Here is a 15,597-nt window from a genome sequence, read left to right on the forward strand (position 1 = left end):
ATACAGCAACAATAAAAGTCTGTGTTTTGACTTTTTCCACTGCAACATGTTCCTGCCTCTTAAATTAGTGTATTCAGATAATCAAATTTCTACTTTTACGGCCCATTGTATTTACATGAAAAGGAAATGTCTCTTTGGTTCAATGCTCTTAATTTTGAATGAATGGGCCGCTATTTAAAAAAAAAAACATTGCTGTCAGCCTGGACAATGACACATGCGCTGGCTACCGAAGGAATGCCATAAACCATACACATATTCTTGTTATGATACGTACATTGTTTTTTTTATCATCATTCAGGTTAAATGCCTCTCACCCATTATTGTCTCTGACATTTATCCTACAGCACATTCATCTGAAGTTATTCAAGGTATTATTGTGAGAGTGTATTGGACCATATCTGGGTAAAGATTACAGTGGACATGGAGAAATGCGGAACATTGTGTATGTACTGTATGCATCCATTTACTGTGGAGGCTGCCAACATTTCCTATAGATATGGAGGACAGAGCCACCATGGTATTAGAGCGTGCACACACACACACACACACACACACACACACACAGTAACAATGCTGATGGCATCACATGGCCAGGCCTCCCTCCCACCAACACACACTAGACTGACCCAATGCCAGCAATGACATCATGAACACCACCACCAATGGGTCTGTGAGTCAACACACACACAGCAAGAGGCAGCCCGTCACACAGGTGGCCACTGTGTTCTGGTAACATATGGAGTCAAATCAGCTGTGTGTATTACTCCATTACACTGTGTGTGTGTGTGTGTGTGTGTGTGTGTGTGTGTGTGTGTGTGTGTGTGTGTGTGTGTGTGTGTGTGTGTGTGTGTGTAAAGCAATTACTTTTTGGACTTGCACAACTTGTAGCCATTTAAGATGAGATTACAAAGCCAATTTGAGCTAAAGGAACAAAGGAACAGAAACAGGGGAAATCTGATTTGGCAAATTATCACACAAAGACTGATAAAGTTAAAATATAGTAATCCGTACATGCACACTGCACAGACACACGTGACACGTTCCAGCTAAGAAACAGAAATACAATAAACTACAAATAAAACAGGAGTTTAAAAAGTCTAACAACAATCACACGGGTGCCACATATTGTACTGTACACATGCTTTGTTGCACACCGGTGTTGTCAAACAAAAATAGCAGAGCTACAAGCTCAAAATGTGCTGTGACTCACTGTGAGCTTGTATTGTAGATCAGCTATTTTTGGCTTTAAATTAAGCATTATCCAGGAGGTTCTGCATCCTCAATATCCAAAGGTTTGGCATGCTCAACTCACAAAACTTTATATAAAAGTCGGGTTCAGATTCTTGAACATTATCAGTGAAAACATCCACAGAAAAACGAACGCATTTCAGACCTTCTGGCTTTTGTCAACGTCATACATTAGACAATCGCAGCCAATGATGCACCAACATATTCAAATACTGAGCAAAATACTATGACATCGCAGTAGTATATAATCACCATAAGTCCATAATGAACTAGGTCTACACCAGGCCAGGTTAGGCTGTGGCCTCCTGGTGGCACTATAATGTGAAAAGGCTGCCATTTCTTCTTACGCCTTGAATTGAATAGCAATTGGATGATTTGAGAATTTTGGGCATTCTGTTCCAAAAATGTATTTTGCAAATAACAGGCCAATGTGAAAAGGGTGGGATATATTCCTCAGCCTAGTAGGAAAGTCTGTGAAAGATTCCATGTAAGTTGCACGCTGCGTTCATGATTCGAGGCTTTTTGTTCAAAACGGGCCAATCCTGCAAACTTTGACCGTGTTAACGGTGCTGGAGATTACGGGTATATACTTTTCTGTTTGGATGAATGGGCTGCTAATGGGAAGTTGCACCGTCCTAGTTAGTTACTCGGTGACTTGGCGACTATTTCTATGTATTTGATGTATTACCATGTGTTGTTCTTGCTTACTGTAAGTCACTCTGGATTAAGAGCGTCTGCTAAATGTCTAAATTGTAGATTGTCAGTGATAAATAACATGAAGGGAGCGAGGGAAAACAAGAGAGAACAAGCGAGCAGTGGTGGAAAAAGTATTCCCGTTTTTTTAAGTAAAAGTATCAATGTAGAAAAAGTTGGGAATTCAAAATGTATTTGAACAAAAGTATTGGTATCATAAATGTACTTAAGTACCAAAAGTAGAAAGTACTCATTATGCAGAACTTACTTGAGTAAATGTAGAGAGAGAGAGAGAGAGAGAGAGAGAGAGAGAGAGAGAGAGAGAGAGAGAGAGAGAGAGAGAGAGAGAGATGAAAGCAGGACATGCAAACAGCAACATGTGCATATGTAGCAGCCTGATCAACATAAAGGCCTGTCAGTGGTTTGGACCCTTCCCCACTTACAGAAGGGGAAATGATCAACTCTCTCAGAAGAACACTGTCTCAGAACGTTTCTTTTCATTATGCATTAGCCTTTCATCCCAAATCCAAACGGCCTCGTCGCAACATTGAGGCAATTAGCCACTTAAGCCCTATATACTCCACTGTACGCCCAATAGTGAAAATGAGCAATCTGCTCACAACACGTACCTCACACTGAATCAATTGAATAAGGCCCACAATTAAATCCTCTTAGCAGACCTTGTATTGAACTGCACTTTCCACTTTTCCAGTGCTTTTTTTCTGCAATACCATTAATAAAGTATTCAATGGATCAATCATACCGCAGATCTATAACCTATAATGACATGACCAAAATAGGAACGCCCACGTTGAAAGTGGTTACACAGGTAGGTGAAAATTACACTGAACGAAAAGTTTTTATTTAACCCATTCTGGGCCGGAACCGTGTTAGCATTATGTCATGCTTTAGCTATTGAAAAATAGCAGATCTACAAGCTCATAGAGCTTGTAGGTCTGCTATTTTTGAAAAATCAATGAATGACTGACATAGAAACATAGCTTTTTCAGAAAACTGTCAGGATGTAGAAGACATTTTTAGAATTTGATCTCAGGTCAGAATGGTTAAAGTTTGAGGCTAGTGTATTTTCTTTCTTTTTGTGATAACTGGTGATGATGAGGGTTTGACTGTGTGGGAGTTCTCCCACCCTGAAGGTCACAGTGACACGACTCCACAGACTTCAGAGCCAGAGAGAGAGAGAGCTGAAGAGCACACAAGGCCTTCCCTCTCTCCACGCTGGCTCTGTGGTTCAGGTTGACATCCCTCTTGCTTCTAATGCACTCCAGTGAAGTTAATCAAGGGGCTATTTATCTGGTGTGCGTGTGTGGTGTGGTGCGTGTGTGTACAGTATATGATGTCTGTGTGTGTCACTAAGCTATGGAGCGGGTGATTTATGAGAGGCAAACACTTATTTAGAGATCATTAGTGGGCCGAATATGTGAGAGTGTGCGAGTGCGAGAGCGTGTGTGTGTTTGTGTGTGTACGTGTGTGAGTGTGTGCGTGAGAGAGCCCGGGCGCTCCTATAAGTCAAACAAACAGGCGGTCGGGGTAGGGCCACATGCCACACTGGAGCCAAGGTTGAATTCTTCTGCTGAAGAGAACCTGGGCTTTGTAAGCAGCGGCACAGGATTAATCGTGATTCATTAGAAAACCAGGCACACTTAAAAGCAAAAAAAAAAAAAAAAGGTCCGCTTTATCACACTGTTTTGGTTATAGGGGCAGGACAAATAACAACTCGATCTTCGTGCTATTGCAGCATGCCCAAAATGGACTTCCTGTGTTTTATCATTTACATAGACACATCCTGCGATGATGAACATCTGGTTTACGAAATGGAACTCAAAACACAGAACCTCCTTTCACTTCGCAGGAAAGTTGAACGTCTCAACAGGGGGAAAGGGGGGGGGGGGGGGGAAAGAAAAGAACTCCACATGCAGAAACACACACGGTCCTACTGTTACAACAATCCCACAGGTCACTCGCTGATCAGGACAGAAGTACAGCCAGCGAGGGTCACCGTTTACTCGTGTTGTTTTTCCTTTTCCATCTTCTTTTAACCCAAAGCGAAGCCTTGCAGCGGGGGTGTGACGGTGGTAACGTAGCCAGGGTACATGTGTGATTGCATAAGCTGTGTGCAGGTGGCAGGGTACATGTGTGATTGCATAAGCTGTGTGCAGGTGGCAGGGTGCGTGTGGCCCACAGACAGTTTCCGTCACTACAGTGGGCTAGTGTAAAGTGTGAAGGAAAAAGCCGTCAGCGCGGCGTGTGAGGTGCGGCGGTGGGAGGTGGTGAGCAAATGTTGTACTACGTGCGCACGTTTATGCTGGTGTGCGTGTGTGTGTGTGCGTGCATGGTGGGAATATTAGGTGGGATGTAAGTGGACCACTGGATGAAGAGGGAGAGAAACCGAGAGTGCATTTTGGAAGCCCTTAAAGAAAAGGAAATAAACAGTAAAAGAGAAATGGCATTGGAGACTTGAACTCTCCGTGGCCTGGCATTTCTCTTTATGATGGATGAGCTTGGGGGTTCCTAGAATAGAATGGTGTGGGGGGGACTGGCCTCTTTAATATCCAACAATACATCTTTGTAAAAGCAGAATTATGTCTTTCACGTCGTTGCCTTCCGGGAAAAGCCCTCTGATTGCAACAGATTTGCTATTAAAACAGAGGGGCCACAGGACTGGTAAGAATGTGAGTCTGAACCTATGAAATGCCAGAAAGAGATTTACTGTAGCATTATGGGAGAGGAAAGAAAACGCTAAACGACAGTTCCAAATACACTAATTTGAGTTGTCTGCTCACTGTGTGCACGTGTGTGTGTGTGTGTGTGTGTGTGTGTGTGTGTGTGTGTGTGTGTGTGCGCGCGCACACCCACGTGTCTCTGCGCATTCCCCCTGATCTGGCCTGCTAACATGGTCCCTTATCTATTTAATGTGCTGAACAAACATTCTGTGGAATGCAGCCCTCCACATTTTGTTTACTCCAGAACTCCAGCCTTCAAAGCAATCTAAATATCACAACGCTGATTTAATAATTACTAATGATTGGGAGCCAGGACAGAGCAGTACAACATTCTCAGACTCACTGACCGCCCACCCTCACATACTGCACGAAGAGAAGCACGTCGCCGCACGGGTTAAGCACACATACATTTAAAACATTAAGATTTAAAATTCTGCAAAAAGCAAATGAAGCGTTCACTCGAAAAGTCCAGCAGAGCAAAAACATATGATAGACATTATGTGATTACAGGGAAAGAGAGATAAACTGTCCTTGTGCAAGCCTTAAAAACTTAATAAGACCTCCCAGATTTTGAGATACACTGGGCAATGGTAACTGCAGGACTAACAGAGAGTCACTGAATCAATGTCATGCTGCATTAGCGCAACTCATTGTCTGCATGTCACTCAGCACCTCTCTTTAAAGCCAGTTAGCCAGCCAGACAGAGAGTGAGTTAGGGTTTCTGTTAGAGCTCCCCCTTGAGGTCTCATCGTTGACTCATCCATACACACAGCGTAGAGAAACTGTGATGAGATTACCCGAGGCAATGACTGATGTAGACATCCATGTGTGTGAACAGTGGTGGACAACGTACTCTCAAACCCAGTACTTGGATCAAAGAATATAAAATACTTTATTACTTTCAATAGATAGGCTTTTAGAAATACTTGGGTATTCAATAGTACGGTACTCGATTACAGTACAGTACCGAATTAAAGTAGTGTAATTGAAACAAGACGGGCTGGAATAACGGCACGGCTTCCCTGAGGCGCTCTGATTTCATGCCGATGACATCATCATTGTGATGTCGCAAGTCTTGCCCAAAAATGTGAAACATATTCACTAAATAAATAAATATTTGCAATATGTGAAACATTACATGACACTGGGCTACTTACTGGCAGCACGCACAAGAAACACACAGAACATTTTGTAAACAGCTCGCCCCCCAAACCCCCCAAGCTTCCATGCTGTATCGACTGTGGATATTCAAGCGACAACCTGGGACTTATTTTGAATTAATCAAATGCTATTTTAAGCAACCTGTGTGAAGGGTCCCTGCATTCTAATGACACACACATCGTTAGTTTAAATCAGATACACTCTCTGGAACATACAGTTATAGATGATTGTGTTTTAATGTTAATTGTTTACAATGACACAGTGTGAGACCACGTGATCCAATCAATCAGTGTGAATTTGATCAGCCTTGCCACAATACACACACACACACACACAAAGGCGATCCATTTGTTTAGGACAATGGTTTTCAAACTTTTTGCGCCCAAGGCACGAGCAAGTCAAAATCTCAAGTCATACCTGTACTCGTATGCGTGCAAAATAGCCTTTACAACATGTGTTATCACTCTCTCGTCTTATCACTCTGGAACTGATTATTTTGATTTACTAATAATGCCAAAGCTCTCAATGGTCTCGCACCTTCCTACCTACACGACTGCCTGCCTAAATATGTCCCAAACCGGCCCCTAAGGTCTTCCACTGCTGGCCTGCTCGCTTTGCCTAAAAAAATGGCAACAAAAAAATACGGGGAAGCTTTTTGCTTCTACGGGCCGTCGGCATGGAACAAGCTCCCACTGTACCTTCGTCAGGCAGCCTCTGTAGACATTTTTAAAGCTCAGCTCAAGACCCACCTCTACAACATTGCTTTTAAGTGATCTTTTATTTTTTATTTTTTTATTACGGCTTGTTTTTTAATGTCGTTGCCTTATTTTATCTGTTCTTATCTTTGTACCACTGCCTTCTCCTGATTTGACACTGCGTTATTGTCCTATTGTTTTAACTGCTTGCCTGTTTTAATACTGTTTTGTTTTGCTTTTGTTTTTATCATCTTTTCTGCTCTGTAAAGCACTTTGAGCTACATTTATGTATGAAAGGTGCTATATAAATAAAGTTTATTATTTATTATTATTATTATTATTAAATACCAAGTTTAACCACATAAGCCCTATTTCATACTTAAAAAATAGTGAGAATAGCCCATCTTCAAGCTCACAATGCTTTGCGATACCACATGCTGTGAGCATGTCTTGTCGATATTATTTTTAAAAGAGTATAATGATTTAAATAAATAATATTACTACTAGCCTTTAATGCATATGTCCATAAGATTGCATCCATTTTCATATAACTGGTCCTCAATAATGCTCATTATAATAATTATATATTCATCATTATTGTGCAAGAACAATGGCTTATATTTCAGCATGCTCATTTTCCAGTAAGAGAAGGCTATAGTTTATATTTAAAGGTAGGTTTCTGAACTGTCCACAGCCCAGCAATGACACGCACAGAGTGAGTAGACAGACATTGTGCCATCTTATATGAGCATTAGGTGAGGACCAATTATATTAAGATAATGTTGAAAATGGGTGACGTGTTCTTTTAAGATACCGGTACATGTTATTTTTTTTAAGTAACTATATTAGGGTACAGAATTTAACTATGTATTGAGAAATGAGCGCACAATGTACTGATATACTGTAGTAAATTAAAAGATAATTCAAGGCACACACCCGGACGTGTCTCACACAGCACACAAACGTACCTCGGTACACCGAGAATCACTGGTTTAGGGTGCTATGAAGTCTCCATTTCACAAAGTAGTAGTGAAGTAAACGGTAAATGGTGTATACTATTTATCTAAGGCAATTAGGGGTTCAGCATATTGCTCAAGGACACTTCGACACCAACTCTGGGGAGCCCGGCGGTCACTCTACCCCTGAGCCACTGCCGCCGAAGTAGTAAATACTTTGGAGACAAACCATCTTGTGCGGGTTTCATTTCCCAAAGTGGCCCGTGTCCTTGCACTTGTTACCGCTCCTGGACTGGTGCTGACCCCTGCTGATTGGTTGGCGTACTGGTCCAGCGCAGATGGGAGATCATGTATACCTCGTCACATGCTTAGCTCTCTTTCAGGGGAATGAAGCGACCGGTGACTGTGCACAGGGAGTGAGTAATGACTGGTAATGACTCAATTTGCTGATAAAAAAAAACTGAGGGAGAATTCTTGTTTAGGGCCAGCCAGGCAGAGGACCGTGTGGAATGAATAGACTTCCAGCCTCATGTCTTACGCTCCACATTATGTGCAACTCGACATAAGTACGGTATTATATAGTCTACTTTTGTTACGACCAACAATGTTTTTCATACGAGGGGACAGAGACAATACCCGCTGTAAAAACTAGACTAGACACTGCTGACTTAGTGCCTCGAGACCAGGAAACGCTACAGAAAACACAACAAAGGCCCATAAGAATATCCACTATTGGGCTTCTAGCACCAGTCAAAGCAGTATCTGGTAACACTTTTTATCCTGCAACAACAATACACACACACACACACACACAAACACACACAAACACGTTTGTATTACTAATACTTAAGAGGACATCAGCATTTTAGGGCGATGATTTTATGAATGCCATTTTTTTAATTATTTGGCGGAGGGCATGTTTTAGCCGAAAATAGCATACAAGCTCACGTTGTAAGCTTGCAGATGAGCAATTTCAGTATAAATCTGGCAAAACTATCCTAACCCTCGGGCCCTTGGGCCACTATTGTCATTTTGGCCCTCAAAAGTATAGTAATACAAGTAGTCACACACACACACACACACACACACACACACACACTCACACACACGCACACACACACGAAAGCCCTCAACTTGCCACATCCTAGGTTTCAGGCCCTGCATAGCAGCACTGACCACAGTACCCGCTCTGGTCAGGGCAGAGGGAAGAGCCAGGCGTACGGGCCCCGCGGCCATGTAGCATGACAGCGCAAACACGAGACCAACCCCAACTCCCTGCTCCGGTCAGACTGCAGGTCCCATGAGGTCGTTCCACAAGAACCGCAGATAACACTCGTTCACCCTGATTACCCCGCTAGCATGAAACCATGGCTGCCTTAAGAAACAAAACAACAGCTTTGCGGTGGAAGGTTGGAAGGCGGGTGGGGGGGGGGGGGGATTAAATTAAATAGTTTAAGGGAGATGTAAAAAAAAAAAAAGCTCTGGTACAGTCTTGGATAAATGTTATGATAATTTCATTTGCGTGAGTAATTGCGTCTGGTATTGCAGGGTGCTCTGGTGCTGGAGTGCACGGAAGAAGTGCAGGAGAAGGCCAGGCGGCAGGCCTATTGTTTATTGGCTCCGTTTGAAAGCGCTGCAGCGGAGACGGATTCGTCCACTCCCAGGATGCTCAGCCTCGGAGGACCAAAGGGAGCCGTCTAGACTCAGGTCTGGAGACAGGGGGGGACACGACCTGTACCCCTTTCTGCTGGAACTCAATGTTCCTTGTGAGAAGCAGCGGGGAACTGGAGAGAGAGACAGTCGCTGCTGCATTGCTGCTTGCAATGTGCTCTCATCAAGGCTTAAGATTTGAGATGAGGGATACAGGATAGATGCATTCAAAAAAGGGATCAAAGTACATTTCGGGTCATAGAATCAAGCATGCATCATCGTGCGAACGCAAGAATGCACATCATCGTTGCGTATCGCTCTGCAAACCCATTTTTGTACGGCAGAAAGGAATGCATCACTCCGAGACGAGTCCGTTTCTATTACAGTCGTGGTGTAGCATTCCAGCAGGAAAAGACAACATGCTGGAGGCGTGAGAATTGGAATGGCAGCAAGTCACCCGTCTCTTGAGCAACGCTTTTTGCCTGCTCACACATGTTTGTGGGCGACCGGGGGCGCCTCCATCGGATAGTGGACCCTATAGGCTTCCAGTCAGGCAGAAGGGCCAGTGGAGTGGGTCGGCCTACCGGTAGGGGGGCTTTAGACAAGTCAACAGAGGGCAGGAAATCAGGAAATCGGCAGAGTAGAGAGACAATGACATGGAGATTAGGGATTAGTTAACCCCCTGCTCCCCTCCATTCGTATACACACATGATCTCAAACATACACACAGGCGCACGCACGCACTCTCAGACACAGACACAGCCAGTCAAACACCCCCTAAAGCCTTTTACTCTGAACATCTCTTTCCCTCTGTCTTCAACACGCACATCGGTCTATATCCATGGAATTTGGTTGCACATTCTAGGTTGTTGTGTCAGTTCCATCTTTCTTTGCATCACAAGGCTGTAAATCAGCAGGGGACGACAGCCCCTGTTCTGCCCCTCTCTCCCACAGCCAGCCAGCCAGCAGGACCGACTTTACCACCTATGACTCAAAGGGCAACTCGCACGGCAAGGAGGATGACATCATCTGATGGCAAACAAACACGCTAGGTAACGCTGGAAATGAAAGGGGGAGGGGGGAGGATACTGCTCTACCTGGATGGTTTTGTCGTTCTGACAGCCCAACCTCACCTGGCCAACCTCTCAGTTCAACAAGACTGTCGCCTCCCCCACACACCTGCTGGAGGTTTGGCACTGCTAGCAGGATTACACGGCGAGAACAGGAAAACCTTTTTGCAATAGATGGAGATCAGAGATCATACGCAGAGGCTGCCCGTCTTCCAGGAATAACGGCTAAATAGTATGTTGTACACAACTCCTGGTGGCTGCGACAGCGTTGAAATTTAAGATCCGGTTTTCATCTGAGGAAGACGTAACCCGAATAGACTCCATTTCTCTTTGTCAGGAATGACTGCGGAACAATCTCTGCTGGCGGTTGCTTGAACAAGTCCCATCATGTCAAGAGGAGCTTGTTAGGGTGTGCAGTCGCCAGTCCCAGCCTAGTTCTCTGTCACAGACGTGTGTTTATGTGTGGGGCCAACAACTTATATTTGCAGAGCAGGACAGGTAAGAACTAACAGATCAACCTTAATACATCCGTTACTCATCAACAAACTGCCTGGGAAAATACTTATATGTCCACTACTTTGAAGGCGTTCTTCGTTGCTTAGGATTTGACAAGACAGGACAGGTAGGTTCTGTAACATGTTTGTCGAAAAGGTGGAACGTTTGTCTTACAGATTTAGCCGTGTATAGGAGGATTATTTAAAAACGAGGTTTCTTGGCTAAGCTCTTTTACTGAGTTTCTTTAATTCTGACTTGGACATGAAGTGTTTCCTGAGCACGATCCTCGTGGATGAAATTCTAGCACTCCTCCCTGGCCAAACTGACATGTTTGGAAAGGAATGCTGTTGTGTCCACACTCTTCAATCTCCTGCTGTTACTAAAGTGCCGATAAAACCTTTACAAGCCAACAAAACATGTTTGCCGTAGTGCATTACAAATTTACAGAGTGAGTGTTTCAAGTCACGAACATAGATCTAATGTGGGCAACGCTGTTGTGGAGACTGTAAAATCACAGAGACCACGGAGATTGTCCAATTGACATGCCAATGTTGATGAATAGAGTTCTGTTACTCAATGAAAATGATTACACCTCACGAAATGCAAACTTACTGGGGGGAAAAAAAATACTTTGCTTCAAGCATGAAAACTGTATAGTGGGTACCAATTTCCTTCTACCTGTTTTCAAGATTCCTTAATAGTTTGGATAACAGTAAACTAAAATTATATATACACCTGGTATGTATGTATGTATGTATGTATTTGGTTAGAATGGGTAGGGTTTAAAAAAAGGCAAGAGTTTGCTCTGGTGCACTGGCCTAAAAGTGGGTCCTTAAAAACTGCTAAAACTTCTGAAATGTATTTATGTAGGTATGTATGTGTGTATGTATTTTAAAAGGGGGGGCTTTTTGGTAAAAATCCCTGCCCGCAATACCTTCATATATTTAAAATTAGTCCAAAATAGGGTTACCAGTGAAGGGCCAACTGCCTATTCACTGGGGACTATGCAAGGCAGAGGCGTCCACCCCCCTGAGTCCAAGTTTAAGCTAGACCGCATATGTATGTATGTATGTATGTATGTATGTATGCATGTATGCATGCATGCACACACACACGTGAGAGAGAGAGAGAGACAGAGACAGTATCCTATTGGCCTGAATATATTTCCCAATGGAAAAAAGAAAAGAAAAACGGGGTCGTAATATAATCGGGGACTAGACTATTTGATATTAATTTTCCACAAATGAGTCTTGGAAAATGGGAGTCGTCTTATAATCAGAGTCGTCTTATATTGGCACAATACGGTATATAAACTTACACACACTGATATGTTTTAAGTGAAATAGTAATAACATTTATCAACAATGATTGCATTAAATATACCTGCTTTCAATTATTTATTTCATACAAAAAGGGTTAGGATAATTATAATGTATTATTATTATTATTCATTATAAATTGGGGGAGTGGACAAAAACATTTCTTCTCTCACTTTTACAGCAGTGTTAATTAAACTCTCATACTTAAAGCAGGATTTGGTGGTGTACTGGAAGTTACAAGTTTGTTACATGACCAAACCTGCGTTTATGGGAAATAGTAGCGATTTCAAAATGGTTTAATTTAATGCTTCAGAGCACACATTGGAAAATCTCCCAGCAGCCATGTAATGCTGCATTACAAGCCAAAGGTCGAGCGGAGCAGGTGCATTCTCTAAACAATGGCTGCCTGTTCATGTTGACTTGACTGATATATCCTGAAAGATCTACATCTGGGTCGGAACACACTAGGAACAAATAAGAGCATTTTCCATCTCCTCGTCCTCTAGCACGATGAGAGTTGAACCTGAGTAAACAGTAAACAGATTTATGATGTGGTGTCGAAAGAGAAATTGCTTTCCATTAACTACTTTCACGCTGGGGTCCCTATTTTGTCATTTATATGCACATGTGAGGTTGTAGATTGTCGATTGATTTTCTTTACGTTGTACAAAAGATATAACATGACCCAGAACTCAGGTGTGATAATAACTTTTTCCTGTTCGTTTCTCTTCATTCCCAAACAGTTATTTCACTTTGGATGGGACTTATTTTTTAGACATCACCTCCTCCTGTGGGTTTCTCCCTGAACAAGAACCTTCTAAGGATTTCCAATAAGGACAATTGACCCGGGTCTGCCGAGATGCCACTGCGGACTTCATTGTATCGTAAATCGCCTTCAGGCAGATGGTCTGGGAGGAGCTCCAAGCGCAGGGAGGTTCTGTCCGTCAACATGATCAGCCTGCCGCTGGCCGACTTCCGCCACGTCTCGCACATCGGCAACGACGCGCACGCCGACAGCTTCGGCGACCTGTCCTTCCTGAAGATGGGCCACAGACTGCTGCTGCAAAGTTCCCAGAGCGAGCAGAACCTCTTCCTCGCCTGCTCCCCGCCCCCCAAACCCCCCCGACTCAACCTGGACGAGGTCGAGGACGCAGACAGCCCCGACTGGGCCGCCGGCCGTCGGCACAGATCCAAGAAGCTGAGCCACTCCCTGCCTCTGCTGGACTGCGAGGACGCAGGCGACGCAGTGGAGGTGGTTTTCCCTCGGAGGACCATCGCTGGCCCCCAACAGAGTCACAGCCCCGGCCGGGGGAGTCTGAGCTCAGGGAGGGATGGGGACTCCACGGCGACCTGCCCAGAGGATGCCACAAGCAGGCAGGAGGAGGACAGCAGCCTCTCCTTTAGCCTGGACCTGGGCCCGTCCATCCTGGATGACGTTCTACAGGTGATGGACCAGCTCCACCATTAGGACTAGGAGCCAAGCCTGGCGCCTAATAATTTATACTTTGTCATGCTACAGACAAAAAAAATGTTTTCCAGTTGACGATATGTTGTTGTTGTTGAGCGACTCGTTGGCCTTTACTACATGGCTTTAATAAGATTATGACATATTGCAAGTTGCAGATGTGATCCAGCATTAAGTTCTCTTACTCGCTCTCTGGGAAAAACAATACAGTGAGGTTATGGACAACCTGATATCCCTAATTGGGAGCAACTGTTATTGTCAAAATAAATGTGGATATACTACAGTACAGTATATTTGCTGAGGATAAAGTGACTCAATCAACATGCTACCATCTGCAATGGATACCAAGCAGTAGCAAATGACACAACTGAATGACTAACAATTGTATGGAATTAGAATGTACTGTAAATCTCTGGGACTGGTAAAACCCGAGTTCTTAAGCTGTCATCTTCATTTTTCCAAAGTATAAGTCAAACAAAATGACTTAGGTCATCTCAGCAAACTTCTGTGCACGGTCTACACACTGTAACGCAACACTGTTGCTGTATAAAATCTTCTATCGTTGACGTGGTTCTATATCAGTGTGAATGAAATTAATGATTAATGATTCAACCCTGACATAATCCCGATGGAAGGGTTAAAGTGTAACTCTTCAAGGAGGAAATGTATGCTTACATTTTTACCGTTACACCATGTACGGACAAAGATGTAAAAGTTAATGTTCTTCTAGCATTACCTGTTCCACAGGTGATGAAATCACTGAAGTTAATCATTGACCTATGTCTTATATCACGGTCCAAACAACAGATTCTCAGCTCCTCTATCTTTCCTGTCTTTTCTACTGCTAAGACCCCCCGTCGCCCCCCCAAGGAAATATCCTTTTCCTACAGCCCAAACCCCTCAGCAAAGCAATCAGGATGATTGTTAAGACGTAAGAGCATTATGTTCAAGAGAAGCTGTGACTAAACTCCAAGGTCCTTCAGCTGTGTTGCCTCGGCTCCTAGCTGTTCCATTGTGTGCAAAAGGCAATTTCTCCTCCGCACGCATCCCAGAGGCCCCATGCGCTCAAAAGGTACACCAAGGTACCCCCCATCTCTCCTTCCCAACAACACAGTGAAAACAAACACTTAGCTCTGCTTCCAATAAAAGGCAGAGAAGTATAGTGGCAGGTCGGACTGCAACCCAAACCAGGCCGCAGGTCTTAAGACCTCAGGAATAAATAAAAAAAAGCCAGGCAAGGCTATTTTCTTAGCTGTAAATCGGAGGCCAATGTTCTGGTGAGTGGCGCAAGAGAGGGAAAGTGGTAAGGAGTAATGTGATACTTCCACATGTGCAGGGGGGCTCTCTGTATGTATGTGTGTGTGTGTGTGTGTGTGTGTGTGTGTGTGTGTGTGTGTGTGTGTGTGTGTGTGTGTGTGTGTGTGTGTGTGTGTGTGTGTGTGCGTGTCATCCATTACTATAGCAAGAACCTCTGATGAGGGTTTAAACACTACCTGCTGAATCAACACACCACTGACACACACGCATGAAAGATACATACACATGCCCACATACCAGATGGACCTGTGAGCTGTTACGCACACGCAAGTGCCTCTGCTCACGTACAGACCTGAGGTCGCCCCGGGGCTCTCTCACCCAGAACTAGACTGGGACCCGGGGCTGTGCTCGAGCAGGGGGAGAAGGGGGTGTCAGGAGAGGCTTACGGGGGTTAAAGCCAGAATCACTCTCATTCCTAAAGCTACTACACCAGTGGTTCCCAAACTTTGCAGGTCAAGACCCAAAAGAGAGATTATATCGCCCCCGAGACCCAAACTAGTGAAAATAGCACATCTACAGTACAAGCTCACAATGTGACGCATAATAATAAAAAAAAACACTATCTTTATTATAATAATTATTAGTATTTGTATTTATAGAATTTATTAGATTTGTTTGTTAAAATGTATACAATTCTTAAAAAAAACAAATTATTATAAAATATGTTTTAATGTGGAAAAAAACATAATTATTTTTTACTTGAGTCGTGATCCATAAAAAAAAGGTCTGTGACCCACAAATGGGTCCCGACCCACAGTGTACTCCCCCCCCCCCAATCCACTGTACA

General features: G+C 43.7%; 2 protein-coding genes across 3 annotated transcripts in view; one reads left to right on the forward strand and one right to left on the reverse strand.

Annotated features, from left to right (window-relative positions):
* dnajc17 (DnaJ (Hsp40) homolog, subfamily C, member 17) overlaps positions 1–15,597 on the reverse strand; it is a 53,225-nt gene that overhangs the window by 3,244 nt on the left and 34,384 nt on the right. The gene's annotated exons all lie outside the window — the stretch shown is intronic.
* Positions 10,306–14,069, forward strand: LOC310878089 (cdc42 effector protein 3). Its single transcript, XM_083792202.1, has 2 exons — positions 10,306–10,712; positions 12,772–14,069. The coding sequence occupies exon 2, from the start codon at positions 12,888–12,890 to the stop codon at positions 13,494–13,496; it is 609 nt and encodes a 202-aa protein (XP_083648328.1). The 5' UTR covers positions 10,306–10,712; positions 12,772–12,887; the 3' UTR covers positions 13,497–14,069.

Source organism: Protomyctophum parallelum, assembly GCF_964188405.1.
Source record: "Protomyctophum parallelum genome assembly, chromosome: 20".
NCBI classification, from domain to species: Eukaryota; Metazoa; Chordata; class Actinopteri; order Myctophiformes; family Myctophidae; genus Protomyctophum; species Protomyctophum parallelum.

Bases quoted from the DNA above. Each gene is read 5' to 3' on its own strand.
- LOC310878089 (XM_083792202.1), top strand. From the start codon at position 12,888: ATGCCACTGCGGACTTCATTGTATCGTAAATCGCCTTCAGGCAGATGG.